The sequence below is a fragment of the Cucurbita maxima genome, unplaced genomic scaffold (assembly GCF_002738345.1).
Source record: "Cucurbita maxima cultivar Rimu unplaced genomic scaffold, Cmax_1.0 Cma_Scf00008, whole genome shotgun sequence".
In the NCBI taxonomy this organism is placed as follows: domain Eukaryota; kingdom Viridiplantae; phylum Streptophyta; class Magnoliopsida; order Cucurbitales; family Cucurbitaceae; genus Cucurbita; species Cucurbita maxima.
Window position 1 is genome coordinate 2,792,424 of NW_019272024.1, and position 19,327 is coordinate 2,811,750.

The following is a 19,327-nucleotide window of genomic DNA, read 5'->3' on the forward strand; positions in this document are numbered from 1 at the left end:
AGTAAAAGCAGGTCGTAATGACCGGTGGTTGAGTACTTCATTCCATTTCGTGCATTTATGTGAAGCTACTAACTGCAATCAAACTTCCAACACCATTTTTGTGGATTTATTAACATATATTTCCTACTGTTTGGGTTCGATTTATGTTCGTGACCACACGATTTGTTTCCAAGAACACGATTTGTATATAAACAGTTTTAAAAAATAAATTACAAATATTGTATTAAGAGGATAGATACCAAAATGAATGGAAATAATTTTAAATAAAAAATATTAGAATATGAATTTTATATCTTTTTAAATGAGTATACTAAGCATGATTTAGTTGATATTAACATGTCAAATAATCATATCAAATAATCATCTCAAATATTGTGTTGATCATGCGTGTTAATAAACTTACTCATCCAATTCTTCTTTCCTTCCACGCAATTGTCTATCGATTCTGTCGAAGTTTTATGAAAGTGCCGCCGCTGTTATTGACCGTTGGGATTTCGTAAACATAAATATATTTTAAAATGAACAATAAATTCAAGCTGGTTCAATCAACTCTATTATAGTTTTAAAAGAATTCGTGAACCAACCAAATTCAACCTAAATGAGGTTGTAATTTAATTCAAACCGTTGAATCAGGTTGGGTTGATTGAGTTTTGAACAACCCTAACTTTACGAGCATTTGAATTTTTGATCAATAATATATGTTGTTTATTATTGATCTAGATTCAATTTGGCAAGTGAGATAGTAATTCATATAGTTTTTAAGATTGAATTTTTATAATTAATTTCCCAAATTTCTTTTTATAGACTTTTAAAAATTGATTACGAATTATTTCTAAAACAAAACGAAAATTTCGAACGGACCCTCAATTTCTCGTGTAATTAATTAACTAAATTGACACGTAAAGCTACAGCCTACAGCCCATGTGCCTTCTTGTAATTTCACCAAATTTCCCGGGAATTAATTATTATTTAATACTGGGCCTACACGTGCCAACTTTTATAATAAACATTCTTTTTTAATTAAAAAACATTTAGTTAATATTTAATCATGTAGTCATGTGGTTTGGTGCTTAAAACAATTTTATTATGAATATATATTATAAAATGTTTTATAATTCCCCTCAAAGATTTAAAATAAATAAAACGCTTTTATTTTATCCAAGCAGGAAAAGAAAAAAAAAACATTATTTTTATTTTTATTTTCTCATCTTTTCCCTCCAAAAAGAAAAAAATGAAGCATAATTTTCTAAATATAACAACTTTGTTGAAGTACTTTTGTTTCTAAATCACGTGTTTTTCTCTAATTATTATATATTATATAAAATACAAAATAATTTTAATTGATTAAAATATGGATATGGCACAAATAAAACATTCGTTTGGTAATATTCCGACCGTCAACTAAATTTAGGAAAACGACATAGTTTTACCTATTAAAGAAATAAGGATTTTTTTTAAAAATCTTTTAAAATGAAAATTCAAGTGACAAAATTGTTGCTTCAATTTTCTCCCGGAGGTATTACCTAATACATTTTGATGGGAATCTCTATTTGACCTAATGTTTGAAAAATATCGAGTTCACATTTGGAGTCAAATCCAAAATAAATATTTACTTTAATTTTCTCGGATCTGGGACCGTTTCTTTACCTAAGTGTAAGGTGATTTCACATTATATTTTTGGTTCAAATTCATTTGCTTTGAGATAAAAATATGACTATATCCGTTCATTTCAACATGAAAACTAGTAAGCTTATGGTGTATACCAAATCTTCCTTTAATTTGAAGATGCAAACGATGAACATATAAAGCTAGAGAAGATATATGAGATCATTGTGGATAACTTTTTTTTTCTTCATTTTTTTAAATTATTGTATTTCTTTTTATTGGACCAAGTTTTAAACATCTATTATTACTATAATATAAAAAATTAATAACGAGACATTTTTCAACACAAACAAACCTTTTTTTGTTATTATTATTATTGGCTTAGAAATCGTTTAGGCTATAACAATGTTGTGAGACTAGCCCAAGAAACCCAAGCAAATGCCCAATGTCCTACTCTATGGGCCCACTGATGGGCTCCGATCAACCGGCATTTATTTGGGCTTCATCCATTTACGGCCCAGTATCTTACTTTGTGGGCCCAATTGAACGGCTCCGATTAACTAGCATTCGTTTGGGCTTCATCCATTTACGGCCCAATATTCTATTATGGTCGGCTGAAGTGTTCTCTTTGCAAATTAGAGCGGCCGATTTTAGAAAAATAACCAAATTACTTTAAATATAGATTTCAATATTCAATATTTACTTTTATACACGAAGTAGCTTTTTCTTTTTTCTTTAATAAAATACCATTTTGATGTTATACTTTGAATTTCATTTTTTTTTGTTTCATAAATAGATTTTTTTTTTTATTAATCTACTTATTCCGTCATTCTTGCACGAAAATTTATTATTATAATTTAATAAACTTGGACAAAAGTCAACTTTAAATAATTAAATTTAATTTTAAAGGTACGACTTATTTTGAACCATTAAACGTAATATGCTAAAATTAAATGAATTTAAAATATATGAATCAAATATATATATATAAAAGAAAATTAAGAAAGTATTTAGAGTGAAGTAATTTCTAGACTTTGTTATAAAGGTCGATGTCATTATTGATAGTCAACTAAATCGTTATTGGTGCAAGATAATAATGATTGATCGATACTTTATGTTTCTTCTTTTTAGTAAAATAGATGTGAAAGCTTAATACTCTTAGCTTTAAAAAAGCTAATTATAATTTTATATAATTTATTTAGATATTCTTTTTGTTTAAGTTAATTACATTTAAAATTAATTAACGGTGTTTTTCAAACTAATAATAATAATAACAATTAATTGTCGACTGATTTTTTACTCTCTTTTTTTGTCGGCATCATTTCATTTTTTTTTTAAAGAATTTGGTGATAAAAAAGTAAACATATTGATTTTAATTTGTCTTATTGATATATTGGATTCACATCAATTTAATCTAAAAAAAATTATATTCAAAATTACTTATTATGGTATGCTTGGTACAGTCATCACATGACACGTCATTATATATATTTAAATTGGGACATTATCCTTATATTAACTGCTTGTTTAAATAATGCATTAATATTTAAATATTTCGCATGAGTAAGAATGATGGGTTTGTATATATATATATATAAGGATAAAATTGTCATTTCCTAACCTAACTTAAATTGGGATAAATAACTCATAAATATGTTTTTTGGATTAAAATTAATTAAAAGGGTAATGGGAAGAACATGCCATCAATATTAGAATAATGAAATAGCTACAAAATTAGAAAATTATTTAATTTTAATTTAGATTATATAAAATTTTAATTTAATAAAAAAAAATGCCATTTATTATTTTAAAATGTACCTTAGAATATGAGCCACTTAAAATATTTACAATAATCCACTTCGATAGCAGTCAAATCAAGTTGTGTGAATTTACAAATATACCCTTAATCATTGTAATTAATTAATTAATTAATTTACGAAAACTCTGAATGTCAATTGTTAAACAGAAATACCAAAACCTGAGCCTCATGCCTTTTCGGCTCTTCGTCTTCTTCTCTCCAATCGGAGCTTTCATATGGCCCCCTCCAAATTCTCCGTCGCCATCCTCCTCCTCCTTTTACGCTTATTGATTCTAGTCGGAGCTGAATCGCAGTTTCTTTGCAAGAGCTCCTCCTGCAGTGGCGTTTCCTTGCCGGCCGTTCGATTTCCGTTTCGACTGAAGAATTCGCAGGATTCTCGATGTGGATTCCAGCCGGATTTCGACCTGTTCTGCAACAATCGAAGCCAGACGATTCTCAGTCTCCCGAACGCTGGAGACCTCGTGGTGGAGTTTATCGATTACAGATTTCAGAGGCTGTGGATAAACGATCCGGATCAATGTTTTCCGAGACGACTACTTATAAACTCTTTTGATCTGGAGAACTCGCCGTTTGTTTCTAACTATCGGTTAGAAGAGTATACTGTTCTTAATTGCTCCTATTACGTCGATACGCTGCCGTTCGATCGTGTCCGGAAGATCAAATGTATGAGCGGCAGAAACCACTCTGTAATCAATGTGCCGAACAGAGACCTTAAGGCGGTTTTCGCTTTCCTGCCATCACCGTGTAACGTATAAATCGAAACATGTTCTTGTTTGGATTTGTTTTGAAATTAGTGATTTGATTTTGTGATTGTGATTATATTTAGGCTATTGCGACGAAGAGGCTTCCGTTGACAGGGATGGAGCTTGAAGAAGGAATGGTGGTGAATTGGAGCGAGCCGGATTGCGGATATTGCGAGATGCGCGGTGGAGATTGTGGATTCAAAAGCAATTCGAGTGCCGAAATCGAGTGTTTCAATCTTCCAAACGGCGGTATGTTAATTTGATTGTTCCATTCTCTCTATATCTATTCTGAATTTGCTCTCCGCCGGGGATATTTGTGAAGTCGAGAGAGGCGAGTGGAGTTTTTTACCGGCGATCGGACGGTGGAATAATTCAACTAAAAAGAGTGCGAAAGGCCAGTGGTTCTTAAGACTAACAAACTTGTGTCCACTCTTCCACCTCCACAAAATTTAACAGATTTAAACAAAATTTTAAGAAAATGATAATTATAATTGTGGTAGTTTATTTTATTTTATTTTTTATATAATTATTCTTTATTTATTTTCCGCTTATTTATTGCAAATTTTGGGTTCTAAAATATGTTTTAGTATATTTAGTGCTTGAGTTTTATTTTTTCTTTTCAATTTACTCATTATTAAATTTCTTCAATTAACCTTATTTAAATATTTCAATTTAGTCTTATATTTTAGTCGAAGATGACTTTACATGATTTAATATCAGTGGAGGGGACAAAAAAAAAAAAAAGAAAAAAAAAAGAAAAAGAAAAGAGTAACATAAATAAGTAATTTTTTATTTTTTGGGAAGTGTCACATCAATTTGTATTACCTAACGAGATTAGAGATAAACTGGGAGAGTTTGAAAAGAATTAGGCCTAAAATATTGGTGAACTGAAGTTTGACTGAATCAAATAATAATAATAATAATAAAAAAAAAAGAAATAAATAAATAAACCAAAATCGACGTTTTAGTTTGTTTATAGAAGAAATTGGTTTGACCAATTATTAGATAATTAAATAACAATTTATGTTTTTTCAGGTATTCCACGGGGTGCCAAATACGGGTTGATCATCGGCGTGGCAATCCCAGGCGTCCTCTTCCTAATTGGGCTGGTCTGTTTCATCTGCGGCAAGTTCAAGGCCTTTGCTCGCCTCAATAGTCCATCATCATATCTCTCTCCTTCAATGGGCCGACAGCCCACTTCCGCCGTAGCAGGCCTCGATGGGCCGACAATTGAATCATTCCCCAAAACCATATTGGGCCAGAGCCGACGACTTCCAAAGCCCGGCGACACCACTTGTGCTATTTGCCTGTCGGAGTATCAGCCGAAAGAAGCGATCAGAACCATTCCAGATTGTGGTCACTTTTTCCATGCCAATTGCGTCGATGAGTGGCTTAAGTTAAATGCCACGTGTCCGGTGTGCCGAAGCTCGCCGGAGGATTCCTCGGCGACCTCCACGCCTTCTCAGACTGTGTCGGTGTCAATGCCGACGTCCCCGGGGTCGGTAGGGTCATTGCCACGTCATGACTAGTGAAGGTTGTTAAGTTGTTTGCGTTTTGTGTATATATATTAGATGGATGCTTCTGCTTTCAATCTTAGCACAATTTTGACAATTTTTTGTTTATTTTTATTTTTTAATTTTAGTTTGGTTTTTAAAAAAATTGACGACTTTTACCATTTGTTATGAAAATCACATATATTTGTAAATTAAGGAACAAAACTAATCATAATTTCAATACCAACCTTTGTCACTCGAAATAAAAGAATATTATTAAATTAATATAAAATATTATCGAACTGTCCAGTTACCAAAATAAAAAATATTACTTATTAATATAATCCCGCCAAATCAGTAATTAGCAATTTAATTGTAATATTCAAAATGGACAAAATCTTTTATCCGTATAATATATTATAAATATATGATATTACTAATATTATTATTTTCCCAAAATAAAATAACATTTATACTCAATTTTGAGATTCAGTGGTGTATGTATATTTTAGGTTTTATAAGGGTAAAAGGGACTTTTCACTTGATTTTTTTTCGCCCTTCTAAACCCAAAACCCCTGATTTGCATCTCTTCGTAAGCGCCACGCTTCGATTCCGGCACTGTTCTTCCGGCCTCCTCCCTTCTCGCCTCCGTCCTCGCGATCACTGTCGAGCTCTCATTCAGGTACTTCTTTTTGTTACTTTTCTAATGTTCTGTTCCCCATCGTCTTGACCATCTCCTAATCTGATTAGTGTTGGTTCTGGATGTGCGTTTTAAGCAGTCTTACCTAACTCGAATCGCTTAACTCGTTGTTTTTCCTTTCATTGTTTACCCTTTTATTTCACTCTATGGCTAAAGCAACATCCAAACCAAACTAATCTATCACTTGCAGCTGAAAAGCAAGCGAGCAATCTGAGAAAATTAATCAATTACATGACTGCGCTCTAGACAGGTAATTTCAATTGACTTCGTAGAAAGATTGTCTTAAGATTCAATTTGGAGGTAATAAAATGATAGGTGCGCGTACATTTGTTCCCTTTCCGATAGTCATAGACTCGAAATTTCTTTAATGCAGTATTGGGAGTTGGAGGTATTGATTTCTGACTCTTATCTATATGTTTGATGGAGTACGGGAAGAAAGGAGGTAGGTGAATCAACGGTTGAGGTTGATGGATGTTATTTTAGTGGACAAAAAAGTTCGGCCAATGCATGATTTGGATGAAAATAAATTAAATTCTTGGAGCACTCTGGGCTGTTCTCCCATTAATGTGGGATAAAATACGGAGTATACCTTTTAATTCGAATTCATTTTAATAATAACGTAATGTATAAAGCAAATAATTAAGCATACTGGGTTAGATTTGGTGTTTAGTCTGTTCTTACCATATTAAGAATCTTTTGGCTCTTTTAATACGGCTTTCAAATCTTTTTCTTGCTTTCCAATTTAATTGTTTCATGGTTAATTCTGCTATCAATTTTTTAATATGATTACTTGTTGCTTGTCGGTAGACAGTATCAATGGCTTACAGGCGCAGCCTTTGCACAAGAGCAAATCTTATAGCCCGGCAGTGTCATCCATCGATTAGTATTTTTGGTCATACTAATGACCGTAAAAATGAACATTTGGATGGAGAATCAATTTCCCTTGAAAAAATCAATAGTTTCCTGCAGAGCAGATCATTTGGAACCAGCTTTAACAAGTCATCCAGGTCTAATTTTTTTTCTCATGATAGAAAATATCCGAACACTTTCCTCTCGTCAAGTGCTGGTTCCTTTTTCTGCCGCTACATGTCAAGTACTATTGGCGAAGGGTCTGCAAAAATTGAATTCATGAGTGATGTTGCAGAAGTTCTCACAGATACAACAGTTCAATCAGCTGTATCTCAGGCTTCTGTTGCTGATGAAGTAGCCATTGCTGCTGCTGATTCTTTTCTCTCTGTCAAGGGTGTGCAGTACTTTATAGATGGTATTCATTCTTTTACTGGATTAAATTGGTGAGGATCCGCAATTTTTCATACTTGGATTTCTTTATCATATATTTTGCCATGAACTTCTTATAGCTAACTGTTCACTGATGATCTAATTTTTGGAATCCGTCAGGTGGGCTTGCATTGTATTAACAACCCTACTGATCCGTGGTGCAACAGTCCCACTTTTGATAAATCAACTCAAATCTACTGCAAAGCTTACTGTACGTCAGTTTTTTATGCACTCGATTTTCCACGTTTACTCCAACTTCAATTTCTAGATGCAATTTCTTCCATTTTAGCACTTGTTCATAATTTGTTGTTCTTTTGGGTTACTGTAGCATCATCAAGGGATTTATTTTGAGCTTTCGACCCAGTGCCTTGGCACTGGAACCTTAGAACAATAGTCAATACAGCTCATAGTCCTCATTCTCAACCAAGGAGCAGTCTTTTAATAAATATCTGATATTGACGTGACTCAAATTGTGGTTGTTGTAGATATTTTTTTCCATGAGTTTCTATTTCTTTCTCTAAGACACATGCATCCTTTAACACCAAGTGTTATCTGGGCGGTAAGGGCTGTGAGGATACTTAGAGTCAGAGATAGCTTGTAGTCTCTGTTTGGAAACTTAATAGTTGGAAATCCTTGTTGTTCTTGGTTTTTGGAGGCGGTCTTGTAGTGAGTAAAGCCTTCCCGAGGTTAAGGGGGTGTCCCATGAACAAAATTGCTAGGAGTGAAGCCTCTGATGTCCTAGTTATCCAAAAAAGAGTGGGGGAAAAAATATACGTCCTTTTTGCTTATCTTAATTGCTGCCACTTTGTGTGTAGAGAGCTGGTTAATTAGAGCCAGGAAGAAGGCAAGTTGGCTGCAAATTGGAATTCTGACCTTGTATGTCTGTTCATTTGTTTCATTGAATTGGCATGATGAACTTAATATTTTATATTTCTTCTGCTTTTCTTTTGCATTTAATTCTAACAATGATCTAATGGAAGGGAAAAACATGCATGTGGATATGTTCTTATGATGTAGTCCCACATTCTTTTTCTAGCTGTATAGAGAATTTTCTAGCTTGTTATTAAATTCAACACATCTTTATATCCTTGCTCAACCAAATTTTTGGGTGATGCAATTTGATCATGCTACAGAGGCTAAAGAATGGGGAGGTTCGAAACTTTTAGGGTTCACCCACTTGTTATGGCGGGAGCTGTCATCTTCTGTGATAGAATTAATTTGTGGCATTGCTGTTATCTCTTTTAACCTTAAAGCTTATTGGATCTTCCCTCTGGCTTTTGTTGCACTTTCTGCATCTTTTACTATGTTATCAGTTTTAATGTGATGCAAGCTTATAGGATGATATTTCGCTATTGTGAAATATATGCAACTTTTAATAGGGTATTGTGGCCTTTGATTAAAGATTGAATCAAGTCTCATTTGTTGTATAGTTGTTAAGGCCTCACTTGGAGGAAGTTAAGACGGAGATGCAAGAAAAGGTATCTTGTCCAATTCTTGTATTTATATGCGATCAGTATCATCTATTGATTATCATATCACAATTTTTCTTTAATGTAAAAGCAAGTGTATTTCATGCATCACTTTACTCACTCTTTGAAAGATTGTAATAAAGTTATATTTTTTTACCCTGTTTTCTTTTTCATCAGGGTATGGATCCCAGGGCTGTTGCTGAGGGTCAACAAAAAATGAAAAAACTTTTTAATGAGTAAGTTCACTTTTTAAAACTTGAGGCACATCAAATTACAATAGCCTTCTGTGGCTTAAGTGTGTCTGTGTGTGACCAAGAGAAAGGAAAGGAATAGTAGCTGAAGTAATGACCAGCTAACTTCTCAATCCCACGATCAAGATGGCTTTCAAAATTGAAAGTCAGAAGAGATGGATCTTCCTGCAACCAAATAATACAGATCAGGAGGTTTTTGGGAAAAGCTAGCTGTTAGGCCCCCAATAGTGAATAGTTTTAAATATGTCCATATTGCAGTGGTTAATTTTCTTGATTGCGCTGTGGTTGAAGTCACTTGAACAGGGAAACAAATGTTATTATTTTGTTTGCTAAATGTATAGTATCTCAAACTTGCCGTAATTCCTTTTGTCCTTTTAATATATACAATAGAATTCTTATTTTTTGTAATAATGTCGCAGTTTTATAGCTTGTGAAATTATTATTTTATATTAGTAACAAAAAGTTCATAAACGAACGAACTATTCTTATTTGTGGTGGCAGGGGGTTATGAACAAAATAATAATTAAGTGATAAAACGTGATTGTAGATCATTTTCATCTAGCAACCTTTCTTTCGCAAATCAGTGTGCTTTGGTTTTCTCTTTGACCTCTCTGGAGGTTTCGACATACTGTTTTTGGTTGGTCTTCAGTTTCATGAGCTTGTCCTTGCAGGTTTGGTGTGAGCCCATTTACTCCATTGAAGGGACTTTTTATTCAGGGTCCTGTCTTCATCAGTTTTTTCCTTGGGGTAATGTATTTTTTTTACTTAAATGATAAATCATTTAGGTATTGACGCATAGTGTTTATTACTTTTATTGTTCTCAATTATTATTTTCTTTGGCAGGTCTCAAACATGGCAGAGAAAATGCCTTCTTTTAAAAATGGTGGAGCATACTGGTTTGTTGATCTCACGACTCCAGATACTATGTACATTTTTCCAGTTTTAACTGCGCTGACATTCTGGATCACCGTGGAGGTAGACATTCGTAAATTTGTATTTGTCTACTTTCCCAAACCTGCAGCTATGGCTTGTTATGGATTAGATACATGGATCCCTTCTTTATGTTTAATATTATTTTGTTTCTCTTCTTTTTCCTGGTACTTGTACTAGACTAGTCGTTTGTAGCATCACAGTAGCATAAATCTTGGACCAATAAAATATCTAGCAAAGTCCCCATGGAGTAACCATTGGTAGTAGAATGAAACCGAGCTTAATTTGCTGAAGTTGAAACGAAATTTCTTCCCTAATCACTTAATTACAGCCACTTGAGAATTATTTTTCTTTCATCTTCATCTTCATCTGCATCCTCATCTTCCAATGAAGATCGATTCACTTGACCGGTTTCATAACTTTTATTTTCCTTCTTTTGTTTTTGTTAACAATATCATTTCTTTTTTGTAGTAGTATATTACACAAATAATCTTAAATTCTGACTGCTTTCATTTTCTCAGTACAACATGCAAGAAGGTATGGAAGGTAATCCTATAGCTGCCACAATGAAAAATGTGATGAGGGGTCTTGCTATAGCTACGGTTCCCTTGACCATGAATTTTCCAAAGGTATTTGCCATTTTTTTTTGTAACAGGAAAAAAATGCTTTTGTTTGTTTCCTTCTGGGTTGAATGCAAGCACCGGACATCAAGCAGTCACCTCATTCTGGCTCTCGATTTTGTTACTGGCATTAATTTTAATGTTTGCACTTTCTTTAGTAGTCATGATAATAGAATGCCAATATCTGAAGCGAGTTTGATGGTTTAAATAACATACATGCACACATCTATTGATTTATTGTGCATTTTGATAATTTTTTTATTACATGTATTTGGTAGGACCGGGGGTCTTATATTAAAAAATCACTAAGTAATCTGTAAGTGATAAGTTTCATCATAGTATGAAGAGAATATTTTACACATCAAAAATCATCTAATGCTGCATCATGTATATGATTGTGCTTGGGAGTTTATGCTACAAGATCCTTCTTTTCCTTACAAGCTTCATAATACCTGGAAATTGGATTGTGGCATTGGATGGGGAATAGCTTCCCTTGTATATCTCAACTTTTATCAGGTCACTTACTCTGGTATTACATGCAGGCAATATTCTGTTACTGGGTTACATCTAACGTGTTCTCACTCGTATACGGGATTGGTGAGTTGTTCAAGCTCCTAGTTATCACCATTGATCTTTTACTGTTTTCCTCTGATTAATAGATTTGTATAGAATCTGCTGTTCACTTTTTCCCCCTGACAAATCTGAATGACATGTTTGATAATTTTCAGTTCTCAAAGTTCCCGGGGTTAAGCAGGCATTGGGTGTTCCAGAAATACCTGTGGCAAATACCAATACCACTCCACAACCTGCCTTCTCGTTTCTTACAGCTATGAAGCAAGCAACAGCAGCACCTGAACCTACCGCCACCACATTAACAGCTGAACCGTCACTGTCGCAAGACCGGAAAATCCCATCGTCGTCGGTTATCAGTCAGAGGCTTAGAAGTTTGGAAAAAGAAGTGAAGGGAAGGAAAAAGATGAAGAACAAGAAAAAGTGAGGGTTATACTTTAGTTTCAGGTATTGATGTATTATTACATTTATTTAACTTTCTGTAGTTTTGATATATAACCAGTTGTTTTGATAATTTTGATGATACCCCAGGAAGAGATAGAGATATTAGAAAAGAAAATAAATTGTTTGCTTGTAGAAATTCTACAAGTTGAAACTGAATTTTGGATTTTTGACAAGAATGCTTTGTAAAACAGAGCTGAGATATTATAAAAGTGTTAGATGATTTGTGTTTAAGGTGTTGTAAAGTCAATAAGTTGGTTATGCTTAAATAACAAACTCTGAATTTAAAGTCTTCACACAAGTTGAATGAACCATTTGAAGAAGCTCACCAATCAACCAACAACAGATCACCCAATTGAATGAGAGTAGTATTAATTGCTTCTGGGATGATATGATATGATTAAATGCACCTTTATGATTTAACTCATAACTAAGAACATTAATAATAATAATAATAATAATAAAAAAACACCCAAAATTAGGCAAAATTTCTACGAGTTGGATAACCAACCCAATAAATGCCAAGTTGAAGGTCCATTTTGGAAGCAAACTACAACAAGTTTCGCCATGATTTTTTGCCCAATTTTATGATATGGTTTCATACTATATAAGGATAGGTTTTGACTTTTAGATTTTTTTTTTTATATATAATTGAAAATTTATAATGAACGTATTAATTAGACTGTTTAAAATTAAACATAAATTCTTAGTATAGCCCAATTTCCAGAACTCTCTCCTTAATTCAATTATTCACTTATTTATCCAATTTTTAATTTTATTTTGTTTAGTGGTTAATTACTAAAAAAATCCCTATTTGTATCAGGAATCCATTAACCGTTTGAAATTATTTGACAAATTAATTAAATTGTTGTATATATTTCTGGAAATAGTAAATAATTTAAATAAAAATTTAAAATTAATGATTTTCATCTAATTTCCATCGGTTTTTAACAAAAATAAATAAAATATTTTATTTATTTATTAAAAAAAAAAACAATGTAATACGTAAACCCCACTGAATTTATTTTTTATCGGCATAAATTTCGTATTTTAAGAAAAACATTAAATGTTGACGTGGACCGTTTATTAACTCTACAAAATCCAATCCCAAACGGGTCTACCCAATCCTAACCTCATTCAAGTTTATTCTCTCCCCACAAATAAAATAAAATAATATAATATAATATTTATGGGGCCCACTAAAATACATTTTCAGTAATTATTTTTTATATTAAATATTTTTAAAGAAATGTAAAGTTTTTATTGTCCTCTCTCTAGAAAATTAAATTCATTTTTAATATCAAATTTGTAAAAAGAATAATAATAATAACAATGAAAAACTTTGCTAATATGAATATAATTCAATCATATTTTTATTAATAAATATCCTTTTTAAAGTTTATGTTAATTAAAATGTTAAAATTTTGGACCCATATATTAAATTTAAAACTTATGTGGAGTAAGTACAATATGTCATTTATTGTTTGGCTATATATCACATCATAGTGCAGCATAATATTTTTAAAATGTAATTAAATTTTAAAGAAATTGAGGGACTAAATTGGTAATAATAAAAAAGTTAGGGACTAAATTTGTAATTATTTTCGTGAAGGAAGAAAAAGAAGAAAAGTGGGTGTATTTTACCACATACGCCACTTGGTCAGGTCACCCACAGCCACCGGTCTTCACGACTTCTGTACTTTGATGTCTGTATAAAACCAACTTCAGCTTCTCAAATTCATCGAAATTTGAAGGATTCATACACTACAGACTCGTTATTTGGATTGTTGCTCTGTAAAGCGGAGGCTGAAGGATGTCGCAGATGAAGTATTTGATTCAGGTGGAGGAGTCTAAGGCCGCCATTGATGGAAGGCCTTCGATTGGACCTGTTTACAGAAGTATTTTCGCTAAGGACGGGTTTCCGCTGCCCATTGAAGGATTGGATAGCTGTTGGGATATATTTCGGTGTGTTTTCTTCACTATCTACTTTGTTGCTGTGAAAAACCGCTACTAGATTCTGCATTTTGTGCTTTGTTTTGGTTTTCAGTTGTGGAAGGAAACTGAGTAGAAATGGTTTCCTGTTTTATTGATATCGTTAGTTAAGTTCAGTTCAGTTCGATTTGTTTTGTTCGAAGTTTCACAGTTCACTGTTGTTGTTGTTTTCCTAAGTAGTTGGTTCTGCTGCTTTAATTGGAACTGTCGTAGTTTAAATTGCTTGAGATTAAAATGTTTTTTTCTTTAGATATAAATTATTGTATCATGATAGGTGTCTGTATTCTGCTTGCTCTGTTCTTATTTTCATATTTGAGTTTCATCCTCCTTCGCAGTTCCATTTTCTTTTTCTTGTTTCTGAGCTTTGATCAACACCTTTCTCTCGGCTGTCTCAGCTGTGCATGAGCTTATCATGTTGAGGCCTTCGTATTTCTATGCAATCCTTCCGGGGAAAAGTTTGGGGAATATTACGCAGTGTATCAATTTATTCATTGATTCCTGTTGTATTGCAGGTTGTCAGTGGAGAGAAACCCTGGTAATCGAATGCTTGGCCGACGCGAGATTGTGAATGGGAAGGTATATGCATCTTGCATATAATCCAGACGCCCCAAAGTGTTGTTTTTGTTTTTCTATCATCTACTAAGACCTTGCAATAAGTTATATCTTGGATCTGTTTATCGCAGGCCGGTAAATATGTGTGGCTAACATATAAGGAAGTGTACGATATGGTCATAAAAATTGGAAATTCTTTGCGCAGTCGTGGTTTTGAGGAAGTAAGTTTCCGTCCTTACGAGGTTATTCGATTCATTTATGCAAGTAGATCTCTGCAAATCTTGTGGATTAATGCTTTAACTAATCTCTATTTATAGGGAGCAAAATGTGGTATCTACGGTGCCAATTGCTCAGAGTGGATAATAAGCATGGAGGTAGAGTTTAACTTTTGCTCCCGACTTCTTTCTTGATACCGTTCATCTTTTATCTTCTTCGAGAGTTTTTTCTTCAACTGTTAATGCATTTGTGGATGACTTGGAACTTGTCTCTGTATTCTTGACATCCGTCTAAGTTATTGCTACTTTATTCTAGACGAATATTGCATGACATTTAAGTTCACTTGCAGGCATGTAATGCTCATGGGCTCTATTGTGTTCCCTTGTACGACACATTAGGTATGCTTGTTCTAAATTTATAATTATATTGTGTGGTTTGAGTATAATATCAAGCGCGCCTGTATCTCTTTCATCAGTAAAATAAAAGGAAGCTGATGAACTTTCTATCATATTGATTCATTGTTCAGGCGCTGGAGCTGTGGAATTTATTATTTGCCATGCAGAGATTTCTGTTGTTTTTGTAGAAGAGAAGAAGCTTCCTGAGGTACCAACTTATATGGTGGAAGTCAGAAGTTTAGTATCTTTATTTTTGAATTACATATATGCAGATTAAATATGCATCTTTACTCTCTGAGAATTTAGTATCTTCATTTATGCAGATTAACTTCTCCTGGGTAGTTTTGATAATATGAAGTTTATATTTTTCTTTTCAGGTCTTGAAAACATTCCCAAGCACAACCAAATACTTGAAAAGTAAATTTTTATTTCTATTTAGATTCTCATGCCAATGATGTGCCTATTGAAGCAACATTTTCATTTTTAAATTTTTTTTATTTTTATTAAAAAAATTCATTTGTTTGCTTGTAGCAATTGTGAGTTTTGGCAAGGTTGCACCTAATCTAAAAGAGGAGTTTGAGAAGTATGGGCTTGAAATATTTTCTTGGGATGAATTTTTGCTTCTGGTAAGTATTATATTTGATCTTGGCTCACCTGCATAAGGTCTCCCTTATTAAACAATTTAGTATTTTGCCTGAAACTCTTTGTCTCAACTGCATAAAGTTTTCCATGGAAACATTTTGTTTGGAAATGTTGTTTTCACTTTTGAGTATGGATGATGAACTGATAACTTCATCATTAAGATAATCTAGGTATATATGGATGATGAACTGAAATGTTGTTTCTACTTCCTTCATTTCTCAAGTATTACTCATCAAATTTTTGGTGTCTGCTTTAAACAGGGTGAAAATCAACATTTTGATCTCCCTGTGAAAAAGAAAAGTGACATTTCCACAATCATGTATACAAGTGGGACTACTGGAGATCCCAAAGGAGTGATGATATCAAACAAAAGCATAATTTCACTTATAGCTGGTGTCCAGCGTCTATTAGAGAGTGTAAATGAAGAGGTAGTTTTCCTTAGTAATTTTGTACTTCACAATCTTTTATTTATGATAACCTGGAAATGAAAATTTAACCAACATAACCTATGGAACAGTCGATATAGACTGATATGCATTGTATTTCTTGGGTCTAATAGCACAATTTCTTACTTCTCTCTCTCTCTCTCTCTCTCTCATACAGATGAATGCGAAAGATGTCTATTTGTCATACCTTCCACTAGCACATATCTTTGACCGGGTGCTAGAGGAGTTGTTTATCTTACATGGTGCCTCCATTGGGTTTTGGCGTGGGGTGAGTAATCATTTGATTTTCTTCATGCACCAAATATAAGGTTTGTAAATGTTGCTTATCATTTTTATTCTGCAGGATGTAAAACTATTGGTTGAAGATATTGGGGAGCTCAAACCTAGCATTTTCTGTGCTGTTCCTCGTGTTTTAGATAGAATTTATGCTGGTAAGCTGTCCATGTGTGAACTATATGATTTTGATGTCGTCATAATCCTTTTTTCCTGATAATAATAATTGAGGACATGTGTCTCTATAGGCAAAACCAATTATATGAATTGAAGTACTGGTTTTATCTCTTTGGTCTGTGGATGCTAATATTTTTACTTGAATGCAAGTTCATATCTCCCATGATCAAAATAATTGTTATTATATTTTCTCAGGGTTGACTCAGAGATTAGATGCAGGGGGATTCTTTAGGAAGACATTATTCAATCTTGCATACTCACAGTAAGTCAGTTTCACTTCGGTTAATTTTCTTAAAATATGCGTGGTAAATAGTGCTGATGAATTTTGATAAAACAAAGATAGTTTTATATGTCATCCTATTTCATTTTGGAAGATAGTTTTATGAACTGTGGCATGTGATATGTGTATACAAACTCGCCTATGTTGGGCATGGTTCATCAACTGCCTTAGAACTTGATGATAATTTGATCTACTCTTTTTTTTTTTTTTTTTAATCACAGAGGGTGTTTCTAGGGTATTGTTATAAACTCAAAACTTCACCAATTATTGATTATTTCTCTTATTGTTGCTCTAATCGGTTTTATCATTTGGTGCAGTAAATATGGTAACATGCAAAAGGGGCATAAACATGGCGAGGCATCTCCCATTTGTGACAAACTTGTCTTCAGTAAGGTGGCATTTTTTTCTTTCATGTCGCACCTCCTAATTGACATGACGATCCTCAGATTCACTAAAATTTTAAATTCATATTTTGTTCTCCATGGGTTCTCTATCAGGTAAAGCAAGGGCTGGGAGGTAATGTGAGACTTATTCTCTCTGGAGCTGCACCACTAGCTACACACGTAGAAGCTTTCTTGAGAGTTGTGGCATGTGCACATGTTCTACAAGGATATGGTATATAATCCCGGCAGTATAATCTGAAGTTTTTGCTCTTCATGGACTCGTATAGATATCTTATAATTTTTTGGCATTCCTTCACTTTTTGTTCCTTCCATATTTCAATGATGATTATGTTCATGCTAATGTAGGTTTGACAGAGACCTGTGCTGGGACTTTTGTCTCATTGCCAAATGAACTGTCAATGTTGGGAACAGTTGGCCCTCCAGTGCCGAATGTGGATGTCTGCCTAGAATCTGTACCCGAAATGGGATACGATGCCCTTTCAACTACACCACGAGGTGAAATATGTGTGAGGGGAGAACCATTGTTTTCTGGATACTACAAGCGTGATGACCTAACCAATGAGGTTATGATTGACGGTTGGTTCCATACAGGTAATCTTAATCGGTGCAATAAAACTTATTTGCTCTGTTTTCTACGGTTTGTTATCATAAATTTACCTCTTTTTTTTCCATTTTCTTTAGGTGATATTGGTGAGTGGCAATCGGATGGCAGCTTGAAAATTATTGACCGCAAGAAGAATATTTTCAAACTTTCTCAAGGAGAATATGTTGCCGTGGAAAATTTGGAGAATATTTATGGTCTTGTATCTGCTATAGACATGGTATTTGCTAAACTTTTGTCAGCTTTAATTGAAATGTTTTGTACACATTAGAAAGAAATATTCAGTTATTTGTGCCTTATGCATGGTATTCTATTGTTCAATCTAGATCTGGGTCTACGGGAACAGTTTTGAGTCCTTTCTAGTTGCAGTTGCTAACCCCAACAAGCTAGCACTCGAACGTTGGGCAAAGGAAAACGGAATCGAAGGGGACTTTGATTCACTTTGTGAAGATAAGAGAGCAAAGGACTACCTACTTGGGGAGCTCAACAAAATTGCAAAAGAGAAGAAGGTTCTATTTCCTGCCGATTTGCTAGACTTCTTTTGATTTGACTGAATAAATATTTACTCGATAGTCAAAAAGTAACATGAATCTCACACTCTTGTTCTTGGCAGTTGAAAGGCTTTGAGTTTATTAAAGCCATTCACCTTGATCCTCTACCATTTGATATGGAACGCGATCTTATAACTCCAACATACAAGAAGAAGAGGCCTCAGCTGCTAAAATATTATAAGGTTCGTATTCGAATAACGACCTATCTCCCTTCAATTAAATCAAATTCCCCAAACTTGCCAAACTTATTTGGGATAAAATAAATTACTTAGAAATAATCATTAGAACTTAAATGAATTTAAACTTCATGGTACTCGATCTTTATCTTAAAACACATGATCGTTGTGCTTTGTCCCTAAATTTTTGCTCATTGGCATTCAGTTTTTTGCATTCAGTTTTTATGAGGTGTTGTTTACTTCATCCATTCTCTATTTCGTAAATGACGTGTTTGGAATAGTTTTCCAATATCTTTAGGCAGCTTTTATTACATTTTTTGTTCTTTTTGTGCAGAATGTAATTGACAGCATGTACAAAAATTCAAAGAAGCCCTAATGACTGAAGACGACATTTATGGAATCCATTGCCAGACTACAGTGTTTCTATTGAAATGATACTTTCTTACTGTACATATGGGTCACTAATCCACCTGATCGATCCATTTATGTGAATGACAAATCTGTACATTTAGGGGACATGGAAATTGGCCCAAACATCTCTGCTATATTAAATCAATTTGTTGTATTATAGACAGATATCATTTTAAATTGGGATGCCTGTTTTGAAGTTTCTACTTCGACAAACAAGTAAAAATTACTACATTTTATCGTCTGATTGAAACTTATGAAGGACTAGAGAGACCAAACTGAGATGACAATTAAA

General features: G+C 33.4%; 3 protein-coding genes across 10 annotated transcripts; all 3 read left to right on the forward strand.

Annotated features, from left to right (window-relative positions):
- The first annotated feature begins 3,576 nt into the window (after positions 1-3,576).
- On the forward strand, positions 3,577-5,778 carry LOC111483417 (RING-H2 finger protein ATL22-like). Its single transcript, XM_023129638.1, has 3 exons — positions 3,577-4,173; positions 4,251-4,416; positions 5,203-5,778. The coding sequence occupies exons 1-3, from the start codon at positions 3,640-3,642 to the stop codon at positions 5,694-5,696; spliced, it is 1,194 nt and encodes a 397-aa protein (XP_022985406.1). The 5' UTR covers positions 3,577-3,639; the 3' UTR covers positions 5,697-5,778.
- Positions 5,779-6,224: 446 nt separating this feature from the next.
- Positions 6,225-12,153, forward strand: LOC111483415 (mitochondrial inner membrane protein OXA1-like). Of its 8 annotated transcripts, XM_023129633.1 has the most exons (12): positions 6,225-6,342; positions 6,551-6,610; positions 6,734-6,748; positions 7,168-7,652; positions 7,759-7,849; positions 9,069-9,116; positions 9,285-9,343; positions 10,030-10,105; positions 10,202-10,333; positions 10,810-10,917; positions 11,451-11,505; positions 11,637-12,153. In XM_023129633.1, exons 4-12 carry the CDS (start codon positions 7,177-7,179, stop codon positions 11,903-11,905), a joined length of 1,314 nt encoding a protein of 437 aa, XP_022985401.1. In that variant the 5' UTR covers positions 6,225-6,342; positions 6,551-6,610; positions 6,734-6,748; positions 7,168-7,176; the 3' UTR covers positions 11,906-12,153. The 8 variants fall into 8 exon arrangements, with proteins under 8 accessions (XP_022985401.1, XP_022985397.1, XP_022985398.1 ...); XM_023129629.1 differs by lacking the exon at positions 6,734-6,748; XM_023129630.1 differs by lacking the exon at positions 6,734-6,748 and having other exon boundaries at positions 7,172-7,652.
- Positions 12,154-13,576: 1,423 nt separating this feature from the next.
- Positions 13,577-19,276, forward strand: LOC111483406 (long chain acyl-CoA synthetase 4-like). Its single transcript, XM_023129613.1, has 19 exons — positions 13,577-13,884; positions 14,424-14,487; positions 14,595-14,684; positions 14,781-14,837; positions 15,029-15,077; positions 15,206-15,282; positions 15,452-15,491; positions 15,606-15,700; positions 15,977-16,144; positions 16,320-16,430; positions 16,506-16,593; positions 16,808-16,874; positions 17,210-17,285; positions 17,390-17,507; positions 17,642-17,887; positions 17,978-18,117; positions 18,224-18,406; positions 18,511-18,630; positions 18,959-19,276. Exons 1-19 carry the CDS (start codon positions 13,733-13,735, stop codon positions 18,998-19,000), a joined length of 1,983 nt encoding a protein of 660 aa, XP_022985381.1. The 5' UTR covers positions 13,577-13,732; the 3' UTR covers positions 19,001-19,276.
- The last annotated feature ends 51 nt before the right edge of the window (positions 19,277-19,327 follow it).